At 50.4% G+C, this 17,636-nt stretch overlaps 1 protein-coding gene across 1 annotated transcript; it reads right to left on the bottom strand.

Moving 5' to 3' along the window:
* Positions 1-11,977: 11,977 nt before the first annotated feature.
* LOC125547395 lies at positions 11,978-15,120 on the bottom strand. Its single transcript, XM_048711276.1, has 3 exons — positions 14,720-15,120; positions 12,752-12,980; positions 11,978-12,205 (listed from the first exon to the last, which is right to left on the bottom strand). Exons 1-3 carry the CDS (start codon positions 15,118-15,120, stop codon positions 11,978-11,980), a joined length of 858 nt encoding a protein of 285 aa, XP_048567233.1.
* Between the last annotated feature and the right edge of the window lie 2,516 nt (positions 15,121-17,636).

The following is a 17,636-nucleotide window of genomic DNA, read 5'->3' as shown; positions in this document are numbered from 1 at the left end:
CACTGTAGATCCATAGCCAGCTGCTTGTGTGCTTGCGCGTACGCACGTGTAGCTCATCGGTTATTTGGTCTAGCGATCAAAAGCCAACAATTGGTATCTAGAGCCTTGACGATCTACGATGACGGACAGTGACGCTGAGTCAATCAAGTCTGGCAACGGCGGCTCCAAGGGAAACAAGCCCGGTAACGGCGGTTCCAAGGCGAACAAGAACGGCGACAAGATGAAAAACGACGCGAAGTCAGCGACTAGTGGTGGCGGAACGGGAGGCGCCAATATGCAGGCGCATCACAACATCCCCATCCAGTACTCGATGCTCATCGACGCCAACTATAGCGTGTGGGCGGTCAAGATGAAGATTATTCTCCGAACCCTTCGAGTGTGGGAGGCCATTACGGACGACGATGTCGATCAGGAGTGCGACGAAGGTGCTATGGCCGCCATAGCCCAGTCTGTGCCAGATTCCGTACTGATGACATTGGCGGAGTTCGAAACAGCAAGAGAGGCGTGAAATATATACATAACCACCCCGTGTAATCTGATCAGCTAGAAAAAGATCAATGAAGATAAAAAGCTCAGGAGCGACACACCCCTATTGCAATCGAAAAATAGTCCCGATCAGCTTTTGTCGTTCGCGACGTTCTACGTGGGTTCCGTAGAAGTCGATCGATCCGGCCAGTTACGAGCTAGCAAGACGCCTTGGTGGCACTGTAGATCCATAGCCAGCTGCTTGTGTGCTTGCACGTACGCACGTGTAGCTCATCGGTTATTTGGTCTAGCGATTAAAAGCCAACAATTGGTATCTAGAGCCTTGACGATCTATGATGACGGATAGTGACGCTGAGTCAGTCAAGTCCAGCGACGGCGGCTCCAAGGGGAACAAGTCCGGCAACGGCGGTTCCAAGGCGAACAAGAACGGCGACAAGGTGAAAAACGGCGGGAAGTCAGCGACTACTGGTGGCGGAACGGGAGGCGCCAACGTGCAGGCGCATCGCAATATCCCCATCCAGTACCCGATGCTCACCGACGCCAACTATGGCGTGTGGGCGGTTAAGATGAAAATTATTCTCCGAACCCTTTGAGTGTGGGAGGCCATTACGGACGACGATGTCGATCAGGAGTGCGACGAAGGTGCCATGGCCGCCATAGCCCAGTCTATACCAAATTCCGTACTGATGACATTGGCGGAGTTCAAAACAGCAAAAGAGGCGTGGAATATATACATGACCACCCCGTGTAATTTGATCAGCTAGAAAAAGATCAATAAAGGTAAAAAAGCTCAGGAGCGACACACCCCTGTTGCAATCGAAAAATAGTCCCGATCAGCTTTTGTCGTTCGCGACATTCTACGTGGGTTCCGTAGAAGTCGATCGATCCGGCCAGTTACGAGCTAGCAAGACGCCTTGGTGGCACTGTAGATCCATAGCTAGCTGCTTGTGTGCTTGCACGTATGCACGTGTAGCTCATCGGTTATTTGTTCTAGCGATCAAAAGCCAACAATTGGTATCTAGAGCCTCAATGATCTACAATGACGGACAGTGACGCTGAGTCAGTCAAGTCCGGCAACGGCGGCTCCAAGGGGAACAAGTCCAGTAACGGCGCTTCCAAGGCAAACAAGAACGGCGACAAGGTGAAAAACGGCGGGAAGTCAGCGACTAGTGGTGGCGGAACGGGAGGCGCCAACGTGCAGGCGCATCGCAACATCCCCATCCAGTACCCGATGCTCACCGACGCCAACTATGGCGTGTGGGCGGTAAAGATGAAGATTATTCTCTGAACCCTTCGAGTGTGGGAGGCCATTATGGACGACGCCATAGCCCAGTCTGTGCCAGATTCCGTGCTGATGACATTGGCGGAGTTTAAGACAATAAGAGAGGCGTGGAATATATACATGACCACCCCGTGTAATGTGATCAGCCAGAAAGAGATCAATGAAGATAAAAAAGCTCAGGAGCGACACTCCCCTGTTGCAATCGAAAAATAGTCCCGATCAGCTTTTGTCGTTCGCGACGTTCTGCGTGGGTTCCGCCGAAGTCGAATGATCCGGCCAGTTATGAGCTAGCAAGACGCCTTGGTGGCACTGTAGATCCAAAGCCAGCTGCTTGTGTGCTTGCACGTACGCACGTGTAGCTAATCGGTTATTTAGTCTAGCGATCAAAAGCCAACAATTGGTACCTAGAGCCTCGGCGATCTACGATAACGGACAGTGATGCTGAGTCAGTCAAGTCTAGCAACGATGGTTTCAAGGGGAACAAGTTCGGCAACGGCGGTTCCAAGGTGAACAAGAACGGTGACAAGGTGAAAAAGGGCGGGAAGTCAGCGATTAGTGATGGCGGAACGGGCGGCGCCAACGTGCAGGCGCATTGCAACATCCCCATCCAGTACCCGATGCTCACCGACGCCAACTATGGCGTGTGGGCGGTCAAGATCAAGATTATTCTCCGAACCCTTAGAGTGTGGGAGGCCATTACGGACGACGATGTCGACCAGGAGTGCGACGAAGGTGCCATGGCCGCCATAGCCCAGCCTGTGCCAGATTCCGTGCTGATGACATTGGCGGAGTTCGAGACAGCAAGAGAGGCGTGGAACGCACTCAAAGAGATGAGGATTGGAGAAGATCGCGTCACGAAGGCTCGGGCACAAGTGCTGAAGCGCCAATTTCACAAGTTGCAGATGGAGGAAACTGAATCGGTGAACGACTATGCCATGCGTCTTACTACTTTGGTGGGAGAGATCCGCGCGCTTGGTGCAAAGCTCGACGAGACCGAGATTGTGGAGAAGTTTTTTAGTTCAGTGACTGATAAATTCATGTACATCATCGGCACGCTCGAGCAGCTTTACGACATCGACGACATGACCATAACGGAGGCGATCGGACGCTTGCGGACATGGGAAGAGAATGCTCGTGGTTGTCAGAAGGGCAATGGAGGAGGTAGTGACCAACTCATGTACTCGCGCGTAGATTGGGAGTCCGCAAGTAGCAAAGGAAGGCCAACGTTGGCGAAGGCTCAAGCAACGCGAAGCGCGGCGGACAAACCGAAGAAGGCAAAGGAAAAGGCAAGCCACAAGGTCGTGGTAAGGTGGACCGATCTAAAGAGCGGAAGCCACGGAACTTGGATATGTCCGAGGTCAAGTTCTATAAATGCAACGAGATGGGTCACTTTGCGAAGGATTGTCCGGAGCCTAACAAGCGGGAGATCAAGGCAAATTTGGCAAAGAAGGAAGATGAACGTCCAGGTCTTCTGATGGCCGAAGTTTGTGATCTCGTCTAAACAGCGGTTGTGAAACCAAATCGGAAGGTGCTACTTCATGAGAAAAAGGTAACACCAAAGTTATCCGGGAGCCAAAACGTGTCGTGGTATCTCAACACGGGTGCCAGTAACCACATGACAGGGTGCAAGGAGAAGTTCCTCGAATATGATGTTCAAGGCTCGGTCAAGTTCGGTGATGGTTCAAATGTGGAGATTTGCAGGCAAGGTTCTGTCCTCTTCGAGGGTCTCATAGGAGAACATCGCATACTCATCGGAGTGTACTACATCCCACGGCTGCGCAACAACATCATCTCTGTCGGGAAACTTGACTAGAATGGATGCAAGGTGGATATTGAGAACGGAGTGATGACGATCTTCAACAACCTCCGAAACGTGCTAGCGCGTGTGAATCGCACGCGGAACAAGCTCTATATCCACAACCATGATCAATCTCAATCGGAGTGTTGGCTCGCCAAGAGTGATGATGATTCGTGGTTATGGCATGCTAGATTTGGACATGTTAACTTCTACGCTTTGAAGAAGATGTCGAAGATGGAGATGGTATCTGGGATGCCGTTTATCGACCATGTTGATCGAGTATGTGATGGGTGCTTGGTTGGAAAACAGCACCGCAGGCCGTTCCCTGCTCAGTCTACCTATCGTGCAAGTGATGCGATTGAGCTGCTTCATGGTGATCTATGTGGCCCTATCACTCCAGTAACTCACGGAGGAAAAAAGTGTTTCTTCCTAGTGGTAAATGACTACTCGAGATATATGTGGGTCGTTCTCCTACGATCTAAAGATGAGGCGTATGAAGCGTTCAAGAAGCTAAAGGCTGCAACGGAGATGGAACACAAGCAGAAGGTTCGCGCTCTACGGGCAGATCGCGGCGGAGAGTTTACATCAAACGAGTTCAACGACTACTGCGAGAAGATTGACATAAAGAGGTTCATCACGGCACCTTATACGCCGCAGCAGAACGGGGTTGTCGAAAGGAGCAATCGAATCGTCATTGACATGGCGAGAAGTTTACTAAAGAGCAAGAACTTGCCGGGGACTTTTTGGGGAGAAGCTATCTCGACGGCCGTCTATCTTCTCAACAGGGCTCCAACGAAGGCAGTGATCGGCAAGACTCCGTATGAAGCAATTTACGGACGGAAGCCGAATGTGTCTCATCTACGGACGTTTGGGTGTGTGGCACATGTGAAGATGGCGGAGCCGCATCTCTCAAAGCTTGCCGATCGCAGCACCAAGATGGTGTTCATCGGATACAAGAGGAGTTCCGGCACCAAGGCATACCGCTTCTATGATACACGAACCAAGCGTCTACGGATTTCACGCGACGTCGTGTTTGAAGAAAACCAAGCGTGGAATTGAAGCGCAACAGCCAACGATGCTCCAAACGGTAACAACTTCACAGTTGAATTTCCAACTGATGATGATGCAGGGGAGGACGTCCAGGTGGTTGGCAAGACGCCCAACCAAGGTGACCACAATGGTAGTGATCATCATGGTGCCGACACGAACGACGACGCCGATGACGTGGATCGCAAGGTCGCAAGGTGATAGCGACAACGCCGCGCAAGACACGGGTGAAGATCTCGGCAACCACATCGACAACGAGGCGCATAGTGATGATGACAATCAAGATGATGGTCACAATCACGACGACTACGCCGATGACGTGGATGCCAACGACCCGCCATCTACCATGCCCGAGACTCAACCATTTTTCTCAAGTGCATCGACACCGACACAATTTGTGTCGCCTCCTTCGCAAGCCACAATGGATTCTTCCGGGCCTCGTCGCTATAAGACCCTCAAGAAATTCTACAAGTACGCAAAGCCAGTTACGCTCGAGTACTCCGATTTGTGTTTACTCGGAGTTGAGGAGCCGGCGAACTTCGTAGAGGCGAGCAAAAGTTCAAGTTGGATGCACACCATGAATGAGGATATGAAGGCGATCGAGAGCAATGGCACGTTGACTTTGGTAATCCGACCTCTGAACCAAAAGGCCATAGGTTTGAAGTGGGTTTACAAGTTTAAGAAGGACACGAAGGGTGCCATTGTGAAGTACAAGGCAAGACTCGTTGCAAAGGGCTACGTACAACGTCAAGGAGTTGACTATGAGGAGGTGTTTGCACCGGTTGCTCGAATCGAGACGGTGAGAGTGCTCCTAGCTTTGGCAGCACAAGAGGATTGGAAGGTTCATCATATGGATGTGAAATCCGCTTTCCTCAACGGCGACCTCAAAGAAGAAGTATACGTGGAACAACCCCTCGGCTACGAGAAGAAATGCGAAGAAGGGAAAGTTTACAAGGTCAAGAACACTTTATGGGTTGAAGCAAGCGCTAAGAGCTTGGAACTCAATGTTAGACCGAAGTTTGGTCTCGCACAGGTTCAAAAGATGTCTCCTCGAGGATGCAAAAGACAGTCAACTAAGCATCAAAGTACAAGTGAAGGTTGAAGACATGACCAGTGAGGAGAGTTGTCGTCAAGCTATGGATGAGCCGACGACAAGAAAGACGATCTCTGAAATGCTACTAGAAACGGCAAAAGCAATGCCGAGGATAAAAATTACGAGCTAGCAAGACGCCTTGGTGGCACTGTAGATCCAAAGCCAGCTGCTTGTGTGCTTGCACGTACGCACGAGTAGCTCATCGATGATTTGGTCTAGGGATCAAAAGCCAACATTTTGGAGATGTCACACACGGCCTCCTTGAGGGTGGCGTAGGCTTTACTGAGTCACCCACCTACCCCTGTGTAGGAACGACCCCTCGTGGGCTCATGGCTCAGGGAAGTGGAAGAGAAGATGAGCTTGGTCTGACAGCATTCAGTCGGCAGCGCAACCCGTACTCCTTCAAGACCAAGGTGACCCCGGTCGGTGGATTCGGTGGCCTCCCCTAGCTAGCCTGTCGGGGATGGCCGGCGCGTGGCTAACCCCAACCTCCCGGCCCCGTGGGAGGGTAAGCACACCTTGGAAAGTACCCAGTTTTGGGACAATGGGTAGGGGCACTTGGGTCATGCCGGACAGGGAACAACCATATCAGGACTCCCTGGATTCCCCACGCTCTCTTTACAGGACCACCACCCAGAGCTCTTCCAGTGGTTGAGGTCACACCCCTCTATCGGGCGGGTTGTCAAGCGCTCTCCCTTGACCTCTGTTAGTTGGTGTGGCATCCAAAATTACATCATGATGCTGAGTACGATGGGGTCCAAGATCTAACAGAATACCTCCAGCTTTACACGACGGCCTTGCATGCCACTGGAGGGTCGGAGAAAGTTATGGCTAACTAGTTTCCCCTCATCCTAAGGAGTCGTGCAGTCTTGGCTCATGAGGGAAAAGCTGGGAACGAAAGATATCCAGAGCATGGCAGAATTGTTTGCCGTGGTAGAAAAGCATGCCAGGGCCGCGGAAGCTCGAGAATGGCCGCGCCGTACCAAGAATTCCAGCGGTGCCGGCTCTTCACGAACCATGATGGATAAAGAGAGAAAAAGTGTGGAGGCCGTCCTCACCGTTAAGGCACCTGTAGCTGCTGCCCTCGAGGGCAAGGATCGCAAGCCTCCCCAGCCTCCTCAGGAGATTCAGAATATGGAGGAACCTTCCGAGGAAGGCGCAGGAAAATGGTACAAAATTCAGAACACCCATCAACATGATTTAGAAGAGTTTAAGGAGGTACAGATCATGGCGGAAAAACATCAAAGAGAGTGGCTCGGGTATACCGGATGGAGGGAAAATGATCACTCCCCTCACAGGTCAAAAATCGGTGGATGCCTGAGCGAAACAGAGGAAATTGGGCCACCGGGCGTGGGGTGCGAAACTATCGTCCAAACCGCCCTGAAGTGCGCGAGGCCGTCAGAGGAGGCAATCGAGAACGTCCCCAAACCCCTGCGAATAACCCAGGACAAAGGGCACACCTCGACCATGGCTTTTATGTAACAAAAGACGTGGCGTACGTCTATGTGGGAGCTTCATTCCAGTTTTCACACCAATAGTTTTATTTCCTGAAAAATGGAAGTGAACGCCATAACTACCTATCGGGGGATTCGCGACCACTTAGATGGTCAGAAGTTTCTTTCGGCTTTGACTCAAAAGACCACTCCAAAAACACTTCCACCGTGGGATGCTTGCTCTAAGCATCTCCCTGACCAGCAGTAATATCCGAGTATCCTGAATGCTGGTTGACGGGGGCACAGGGCTAAACCTCCTTTCTCCCCAAGTATTGAAAGAAATGCAAATACCGTTGTGTTGGCTACGACTAAGCCAGCCTTCCTGGGAGCTACGCATGGCCACACTGTGTCGTTAGGCCAGATTTCCCTCATGACGATGACAAGAACAACTACCGAACTGAGTCGCTAGATTTTGACGTTGCTAAATTCATGTTACCTTACAATGTTAACCTTGGTCGCCCAGCCATGGGTAAATTTATGGTGGCATCCCACTACGTCTATATGACGATCAAAATAACATGACCAAAAGGGCCTATATGTGTCCTTTCTCACCTCCCCGATGGCGTGATATGCGCTGAAAAGATGTACCTGCCTGCTATCACCAAGGAAGGGATTACTAGGAATGAGGAGCCCACTCTCCCAAGCCCTTGAAGGTCAAGGATCTTCACGGAGGCTGCTGTCACCACAAAAAAATATCCCCCTCAGGGATGATCCTAGCCAAGTCATTAAGATTTGGGACCAACTCGATCCCAAATTGGAAAGTGCACTCATCTCCTTCCATTGGCTAATGCCAACGTGTTTGCTTGGTAACCGTCGGATATGTCCGGGCTCTCCAGGCAGGTGATCTAGCACTACTTATGCTTATGTTCGGGAGGAAGACCCGTTAAGCAAAAAATTCAGCGCCAGGCGCCTGACCAGCAGAAGTTTATACAACAAGAGGTCGAAAGGCTACAAAAGGCAGGCTTCATCCGGGAAGTTATGCACCCTGACTGGATAGCCAACCTCGTGGTAGTCCCCAAAGCTAATGGAGATGTGAGAATGTATATAGACTTCAGTGATATAAACAAGGCATGCCCCAAAGACCCATACCCTTTGCCACACATCAATCAGATTGTGGACTCCACTTCCAGGTGCGATTTTCTATGCTTATTAGATGCCTATTCAAGGTATCACCAAGTCCGAATGGTAGAGGGGTGTGATGAGAAAACAATCTTTGTCACACCTGTGGGGACTTTCTGCTACGTATGCATGCCTTTCGGACTGAAAAACATGGGCTCAATGTACGAACGCACCATGAGAATTTTCTTAGCCCTCAGATCAGGCGTAATGTGGAAGCCTGTGTCAATGACTTGGTAGTCAAGACGCGGGATAAATCTACACACTTGGAAGGTTTGGCCGAAACCTTCGGTAGCCTACAAAAATGTGCATGAAGCTCAATCCCAGCAAGTGCATATTCGTTGTCCCATCCTAAAAGTTGCTAGGATTCCTGGTATTCAACAGAGAAATCGAGGTTAACCCAAAAAAGATAAAAGCCATCGAGAAGATGAGGACACCTGCTCATCTTAAAGATGTGCATCACCTTGCTGGTTGCAGGCGGCGTTGGGATGATTTGTCTCCAAGCTAGGAGAGAAGGCTCTACCCCTATTCACACTCCTCAAGAGGACCAGTCCATTCCGGTGGACCCCAGAAGCAGAGCAGGCCCTCCAGCAAACGAAAGTATATCTGACTTACCCGCCTGTCATAGTGTCTCCCGAACCCCGACAACCATTGCTCTTGTATATCTCTTCGACCCCCCATGTTGTGAGTGCGCCATTGGTTGTCAAGCAGGAGGTCCTCCAGGTCCAAGAGGGACCTATGGAACAGGATGTAGAAAAATGGTTTGTCCAGTGACTTGTGTACTTTGTGACCAAGGTGCTACATGATGCGGAGATCCGGCATCCCACTATCTAGAATATGTTATATGCCATAATTATCGCCTCTCAAAGGTTATGACACTATTTCCAGGCCCACCTAGTATGGGTACTATCCTCCTTTACCTTGGACCTATCCTCTCAAACTGGAGGCCACAGGACGCATCGTCGAGTGCGCTGCGGAACTGGCAGAATTTGAGATGCTATAGTGGAATAACAATAGAAAAGCTCCCCATGTAAACCAGGCCTAGCTTGCAATATTGAGGCAATCTGATTCCGATTCGAAGCCCATGTGACGTTGAGACATGTCCAACATGAAATGTATTGGGCAGTGGAAAATTTTATATTCATTAATAACAGTGTCATAAAGAAAACATGACAGGTTGTTGCCATTGTTGTAACTTCTCATCTCTAACATATTGATGGTGTTTAGCATATTGGATAAAACAAGGCAAGAAAAATACTTATGTTACATATCCTCTTTATATTTCCAAATATATATGAAGTGTTTAGGTGGGCTGATGTCTTCAATAAGAATTTGTAATATTTACTTGATGTTGTAATGCACCCAACGATCTGATGAATCATTATGGTTCTGGTCAGATGAATTGATGGCATGAATACATTCTATCAAAATATGTAATTCACTCGTGGATCCTTACGATACGGGTTATTGTGCATATGAAATAAATCAACCTCAACTTGGCTTAGGTAGAAATGACATGTGCATCAGTGACATGTGAGATCAAATAGGGGAACGACTCTGCTAGAAGTGAATTGTTCCATTTACCAAGCTACAGAGATTCATATCCTGTGTTACCCAATGTACATGTACATATCTCCCAAAAATAATAGTAAGAGTATACTATTCTCAAATCATATTCATTCTGTGAAATTTCTCCTTGCGTACATAAATGCATGCCCAAGCTGTAGAGAGCCAAATATGAGCAACAATAGTGTAAGTGTGGGTCACTGATTAATCGAGGCAACCCGGCAAAACCATCATACATATGAAATATCTTCTCATGCATATTAGTGCTTGCTAGTTCAATAAATGACATAATCAGGTTGTAATTGGAATAGATCTAGATAAACAATAATTGTAAATAATGTGTCACATTAGGATATCCATTACTAAATTATTCATGGGGGTCCTTTTAGTTTGCACTCCCTCCGTTCCAAAATAGATGACCCAAGCTAGTCTTTCGCTATTAATATATGCATCCGGCCCAAACATTAAAATGTTGATAAGTTGCTCATGCTTATCTTATTGTATATCAATTGAAGTCATTAAGTCAAACATGGGAATATTTCACCTTTCTTCCATGAAGGTGAGACTAAAATACGACAAACGTGAGAGTACCCCCACCGCCACCCCCACCCAACATGAGGCCACCGCTTCGGCGTGCATAGACCATCCACCAAACCAGGGGCAATCGAGGCCTCGCTGCCACCCTCACTGGTAGCCACATAGGCTCTTCTGGTGGATGCCCTCTAGCCGACAATAAGAAGAGGGTTGGAGGAGCGTGCGACAATGACAAAATCCTAATCACCCTTGAATGGCATGCAGAGAGTGATGCGAGGGCGAATCGCATGATGAAACTATCAATTTCTTCTCTATGCTATGGTTGATCTTACGCCATATCCTCATCTCGGTGATATCTAGTCAAGCTGGTAGAAAGGACTTTTTTAGCTTCGAGTGTTATGAATACCTGATCCATATGCTAGTTACTCCATTTCAGTATCTCACTTTCCAATGTAAATCAATGTAACTAGCATCGAGTGTTGCCGAGATTTGTGAAATGTTCTGTCACTCACCCTCGTCATAACTTGTTATTCTCTGGTGGTGCACATGTCATTGTTTTCTCTGACAGTAGTTTGTCTAGAGAATGTTATCCTATTTAATTTTTCTGCATTAGTCAATAATATACAACAAAAATTACAGGAGAAACATTGTAGCCAGAATGTGCAGCTTGATATAACACATTCAGATTTATGAAAAAAATCAATATATCAAACTTTATATATATGTGTGAATCATTTTATTTATCCACATCATAAAAGATTTATCTAGGATGTATTTTGCAAAAGATAAAAAACTCGTATTCTCGACCGGCATGATAAAACTGCATGTATAATTATTATCACAAATTGATAACTTTCTTGGATTTTTTTATGTTGATGATTGGTTGGCGATCTTTGCATGTGTCCCACTGACATTTTTGTTGATTTTTGTGGCTGTTTCGCTATGTAATTTGCGAATGTTTTTTCTATAGCATTTTTTCCTTGGGGAATGTTGCCTTCATATTACTGTTGGCCTTGCGGAGTTTCTATAGACCTTATGCAAAATTATGTACTCCCTCCGTTTCTTTTTACTCTGAATATGAGCTTGTCTCAAGTCAAACTCTTCAATGTTTGACTAACTTTTATACAAAAATAATAAATACAAAATTGACATCATTAGATCCTTTTTTGAATAAATTTGTCATATTATATTTATTTGGTATTGTAGATCTTGATATTTTTCCTATAAATATATTCAAGCTTCACAAAATTTGGCTTCGGACAAATATAATAAATGGAGTAAAAACAACAGAGGGAGAACATATATGCCTTTCCTTGTCTATATGTGCCTCATAGATGCAAACCCAAATGGCTAATTTCTCGACGCCTATGTATGCGATCCTTTTTGTGTGTGACCGTATGCATATGCATACAGCATACATGCATGTACTGGACTCGGGATCTGACTGAGTTTGGATCTCAGTACGGGAAGCCGGCGTTCGGTTGATGGAGCCCCTGCTGCACTGTCTCCTTCCCGGCAGGGAACTCCGGAGGCGGCAGCATCACATTAAGCCATTGGTCTATCTACATGTCTAGCCCTGCGTCGAACCCCGGCGGCTTAGGCATCGTCATCTGCATCTGCTCCATATCCATCCCGGCGGCCAACCCTGGCGGCGGAGGCGTCTCCTGCATATCCATCCCGGCGGCGACCACCTGAGACGGAGGCAGCGCCGCCATCACCATCTGCTGCATATCCATCGCGGCCTCGAACCCCTGCTCCTGTGGCAAAGGCAGCAGAAACCAGGGCCAGCCCTGGGCCATGGCGAAGAGTGCGATCGCCTAGGGCCCAGCCCGAGCAGGGGCCCATATCCTGTAATGTATGTGTACTATATGATGTAGAAGGAAAAAAGAAGAAGCAGCGATGGCAGCAGGCCCAGCCATTCTGTTACACGCTTGTTGCTCTTCCTGAGAACGCCGCCGTCACCTCCTCTCGTTTCTTCTCCCAGTCTCCTTTCTTCAATAGTTCAACTTTTCCCCAATTAATTGACCCAAGTTCCCAAAGGCCGGCGCTACAAACGATGCTAGCCAATGGATTGTTTCGTTGTATTATTAGTCCTTCATCATTTGATGGGTTCCTCAACCTGGTTCTTTCATCTTTTAAGTACTCTGTGGCGACAAAGTCTCGATGGGCATCGGCGAGGACTAACGCGGCGAACCAGCCACACACCACCCCGATGCTCGAGGCGTTGAGGGCAGCGCAGGCCGCAGCGTGTTCCAGCGACCGGTGAGAAGCTGGCCGTGGCCGTCGGGGCCGTGGCGAGGCGAGGGGCCAAACCATGAAGTTTCTGAGTTTTAGACTGCACGTAGAAACTGGAACTCCATCCCGTCGTTGGCGGTGCCGCTGCTGCTACCGAACTCGAAGGTGCTGCCACTGAAGATCTGGGGCGGCGGCGGCGGGCCCACCTCCGCCATGTGGCTCATGTGGGAGTGCATCGCCTCGAGGAGAACCTGGTTGGCGCGATCGGAGACGACGCCCTTCACCTGCATCAGCGCCGCAAAGAAGGTCGCCATGTCCTTGTCCCTAGGGCTAGATGTACGAACGGGCTTTTTAGCTCGGCTCGAAGCTCATTCTAGCTCGGCCCGATTGGGCTCGGCCCGACAAGTGAAAAGGACGAGCCGAGCTGGAAATATAGGCCCGTTCCGCGACCAAGCCGAGCCTGTTTTCGCTCGGTCCAGCTCGGTGGCCCGTTTCGTAACGCACTCAAATTTTAAGATTCCACAGCCAGCGCTACACAAGCAGGCTAAGCCCAATACGAAGCGAACCCCTTTTCACTGACCTACACGAGCAGCATGCACCCATGCACCACATCCTGCACCATCCCCGCTGCCGCCGCCGCCGCCGCACACATCGGTCGCTATCAGTCGCTCCCAGCCTCCTTCCTTACAATCTCTTCTTCTTCCCAACGCCATCCATTAATCTGCCATTCTCTTTCCAAGTAAGAAAAGGAGGGGGTGACGTTGCGGCGGCGCTGGGCAACATGCCGCAGGGGCAGGACAACGCGACCCCGCTGGACGCTGCACCCACGCATGCCGTTGTCGACGCGCACGCACGCAGGCATGACATTGCCAACGAGCGCACGCACGCACGCCGGTGCTCGCGCGCTACCCATCCTCGTCCTTCTCTGCTCCTAGTCCTCCCCAACGTCGGCCGTTGCGTCCCCGCCTTATCCTCAAAGCCGCGCCGCCACTTCCATGCCGCCACACTGCCCACGTCGCTCGCCGTCCCGTCACGCACACACCATGCTCTGCTCTGGCTCGCCGCTGGCCACTCATGCACACAGCAGTACAGCATGCACTAAGACTCCTCTGTCCACTCACGAGCCGCTCGGGCTGGACCGAGTCGGTGCAAAAACGAGCCGAGCCACCCAAATGCAGCTCGTTGGTTTCACGAGCCTAGCCGACAGGGCCGAGCCGGCAAAATCCGAGGCCCTGTACCAAACTCGAAAATGGGCCTTACCTCACCAAATCCTTGATTTTATTTTGTTTCTTTCTACGCTTTTGGTAACCAGATTCATGTTCTCTAATCAAAGACATGACTTGGATCATGCAATACGAGACGCTTAATAGATGAAAAAAATAATAGCTAGAAGATTTTTGCAGAACTAAATAGCGGATGTAAATCGCAACTCACAATCAAGGCCTCACGTGATCGCCGGTTATCAAAGCGACGACGCTTAAGAAATTGGAGATCGGAAGATGGCTTGAACCTTCCATTCCTTCATGTCCTCCCTGCCGCGCTGCCGTTCGTGGTCCTGCTCTCCTGGAGGAGACCGAAGAATGGATATAACCTACAATTTAGCTTAACTCGGCCGCCGGAGGAGAAAATCAAGAGATTGGCTTTGTTCGTCTCAATGGATCGCTGGATTTTTTTTCTTAGGCAGATCGATCACTTTTTTTGAGAGAAGGCAGATCGATCGCTGGAAGATCGATCGCTGGATGAGGCGCACGTCCCAATTGGGGCCTGTTTCACCCAGAGGAAAGACGGAAGGAGGCCCGTGTACAAAGGATAAAAGACCCAGCCAATTGGACTTTGCCTAGCCGTGCGTACAAAATCTGAGGCCCCTGAAAACTGGGGGCCCTGTGCCGGCGCACAGGTTGCATCCCCATGGGCTCGGGCCTGCTAGCCGAGCCTAGCCGCTCCAGAGCGAGCTAAACTGTGGCTCGGACCTAACTCGGCTCGGCTCGGCTCGTGTCTAGCCCTACTTGTCCCCTATGTCGCCCACGATTCGGGTCGAACCAAGCCTCTATATGGTCCCCCCACAGAACGCTATTTCGCCATGGCCTTGTCCGTGCGCCCGGTCCAGCTTTTCGAGCTTCTTATCTTCGCCGGCAGCACCCTCCCCCGCGCCCTTCCCAGCACCCTCCCCCGCCAGCAAGCGGTCGTCGGCAGCGTCCTCCTTCCTCGCGCCAGCCCCAGCAGCCTCCCCCGCCAGGAAGCGTTCCACGACGGAGTCGACCGAGGGGTGGCCGAAGGAGATGGCCCTGCAGCGGGGAGAGAAGGCGAGGGCGGCCACCTGGGCGCCGGTCAAGACCGACAGATCGGTGGCCTTTGTGAAGAACCCCACGCGGCGCTTGGAGTAGCAGACGTACCGGGCATCCTCCTGCTCGATCCGGCCGATACCGGTCTTCTTCGGGCCGCTGCCACCTCTCCGGTTGGGCGGCGCCATTGCTCGCTTGCTCGGTGGCTAGCCTCGGAGAAAGGGAGGAAGAGGAGTGGTTGTGGGTGTGGCTTCGTCTCGGGGTCGATGGGTCTATATAGGAGAGGAAATCTCTTCGCTGGGCTACGTACATTAAAGCTCGTGATAGGCAATGAGATACAATTGGGTATGCGCTGAGCTATATACATTAAACTCACGCGTCAAAGGATAACTACGTACAACGTATTATTTAGAAGGGAAATGTTTCGAGCCGGCAGACCGGCCGAACTTTCCGCCGGTTTCGTACGCCATGCTGGCGCTCGCGCCCACGAAAACAAACGTTCCCCGCGACCAAGTGTACATGGGTGGGCCCGCGCACGAAACTGCTTTTTTCCTTTCCTCTTTTCTTCAACCCCCAGCCGGCGACGAAGTGCTACCACCGGCCGGCGAGATGTTGCAACATTGCTCTACCAGACGGCGAGGAGCACAGGAAGGGCGTGAGGCGGAGCTCGCCGCCGTCGGCCTCCATCCCACGCGCCAGATCCTCGACGGCCTCGTCCACGGCCGGGAGCTACTGCTCCATCCCCTGCCCGCGCGGCCACCATGACTGCCGCCGCGACGCACATTTTGCTCGGAACTGAGCCGGTGAGCCTAGTAGATGTGGAGCGGCCACGGCGGAGCCTTGCATGATGGTTTGCTACGAGCGACTGTTATTTGGGGAGTGCACGTGATGCTGCTGTTCTGCCGCCCATGGCCGGTGCTGCCAAGGGCGCCATATGCCGGCGAACAAGCAGAAGCCGATGTGCTGCACGGGAATGCTTCAACCGGCTACGACAAAGCTGTTAACGGCACTGGTCGAAGCTGCAACCAGAGACATAAATTGCTACATGCGCCATTATTTCTGCAGGGACAAGATAAAATAGGTGTTACAACCGGTGCACATAGGAGCTACAACCGTCAAAGCCAACCGGTGACAATTTTGCTGGAACCAGAGAGAGAATGAGTTTCGATGGACATGCATCAGAGCTGCAACCAGTACTGAAAAATGCTACATCCGGCAACCAAAAAAGCTACATCCGGCTTTAGAAAAAGCTTCAACTAGATATGGGGTAGCTCGAGGTCGGCCACCGCGCAGCGCAAAAAGCTGCAACCGGTGACGAGAAAAGCTACAACCCGCTTCTAGAAAAGCTTCAAACAGAAAACGGCTAACTAGTAACGGCGGCCGGCGAAGATGAAGCTGTGTGGCCGTGCTACAATGGGCGCATGGCGAGCTACGACACGGCCGGTGGTGATGCTGGAACCATCACCTGGATATGCTACATTGTTTTTGTGTTGGAACCGGCCGGTGGTGGTTTTTTGCTACTACCGTCCACAATTTTTACTACATCCATTTTCTCACGACGGCCAGATGCCGGTGGTGGGTTTCTATGAATTCCGGCGGCGAGATCCAGCACGCGGGGTGGGGGGGGGGGGGCGAAGGCTGCAGCCGGTCGTCGGCGAGCTGCTACGGGCTCGCGGCGGACTACAACCTCGACCGGCTGTAACCATGGCCGCACGTTGCTGCATCCATGGAGGTTTCAGAAACACACGAAGACGACATAGGTGAGGGGCGGGCGTCCAGCGACGAGGGCGGCGACCGTCGGCGACCGACGGCGAGGGCGACCGGTGGTGAGGAGGCGAGGCGAGGCGGTCGGCGCGTGCTGGGGCGTCGACGCACGAGGGGGCCGTCCTTTTCCCGTGCGGGAGGTTGAAGAAGGAGGTGAGGGAAGGAATGGATCTGACGGTACAGGGGACCAGATCTGACGGCCAGGGCTGGACCGGCCCAACTGTTGGGCCGGTGCACCGGCGCAGATCACTGCCCTATTTAGAAACTATTCCTTCGCACCCCAAAAGAAAGCGTTCCTTCTTTTTTTCGTATGCGATTTTTTTTCGTATGTGATTTGGTTTGCGCTAAGCTGAATCGATCGGGACGTGACCCCAAAGTATTGTTGGACGCACAAAAGCAAGTGCTCCTTTTTTTTCCTTCTTTGAGGATTAAAAGCAAGCGTGCCTTCGTCCGGAATTACTTGTCATAGATATGGATATATCTACATGTATTTTAGTTCTAGATATATCTCTTCCGATTCATTTTTGTGACAAGTAATTCGGGACGGAGAAAGTAGTAGTTGGGAAATAATGTATTTTTTTCTTGGGTATACATTTGATACAACATATGGAATATATATCCGTGCCTCGAATCACCTTCAAAATGGCATACCTACACCACCCGGTGGTACCATCTCGCGCGCACAACATCAATAACCATCATTTCTACATTAGCATGAAATTCTCCAATTAATAATTTCATTCTCGTCTGGGTGAACACTTTCAATTATATTAAAACAATATTGCATTATGTTTAGCAGAGTGTATGTTTGGCTATGTGAAAACAAACCGAGGTGATGAAGCACTTATTTATATTGTTATAAATGGAGCATATATATGAACAACGAGATTGCATATAGGCATCCAGATATGTCGATGGGTCGTCAGCTAAATGCATGATG

The sequence above is a fragment of the Triticum urartu genome, chromosome 3 (assembly GCF_003073215.2).
Source record: "Triticum urartu cultivar G1812 chromosome 3, Tu2.1, whole genome shotgun sequence".
Taxonomy (NCBI): Eukaryota; Viridiplantae; Streptophyta; class Magnoliopsida; order Poales; family Poaceae; genus Triticum; species Triticum urartu.
This window is presented reverse-complemented; position numbering and strand designations above follow the sequence as displayed.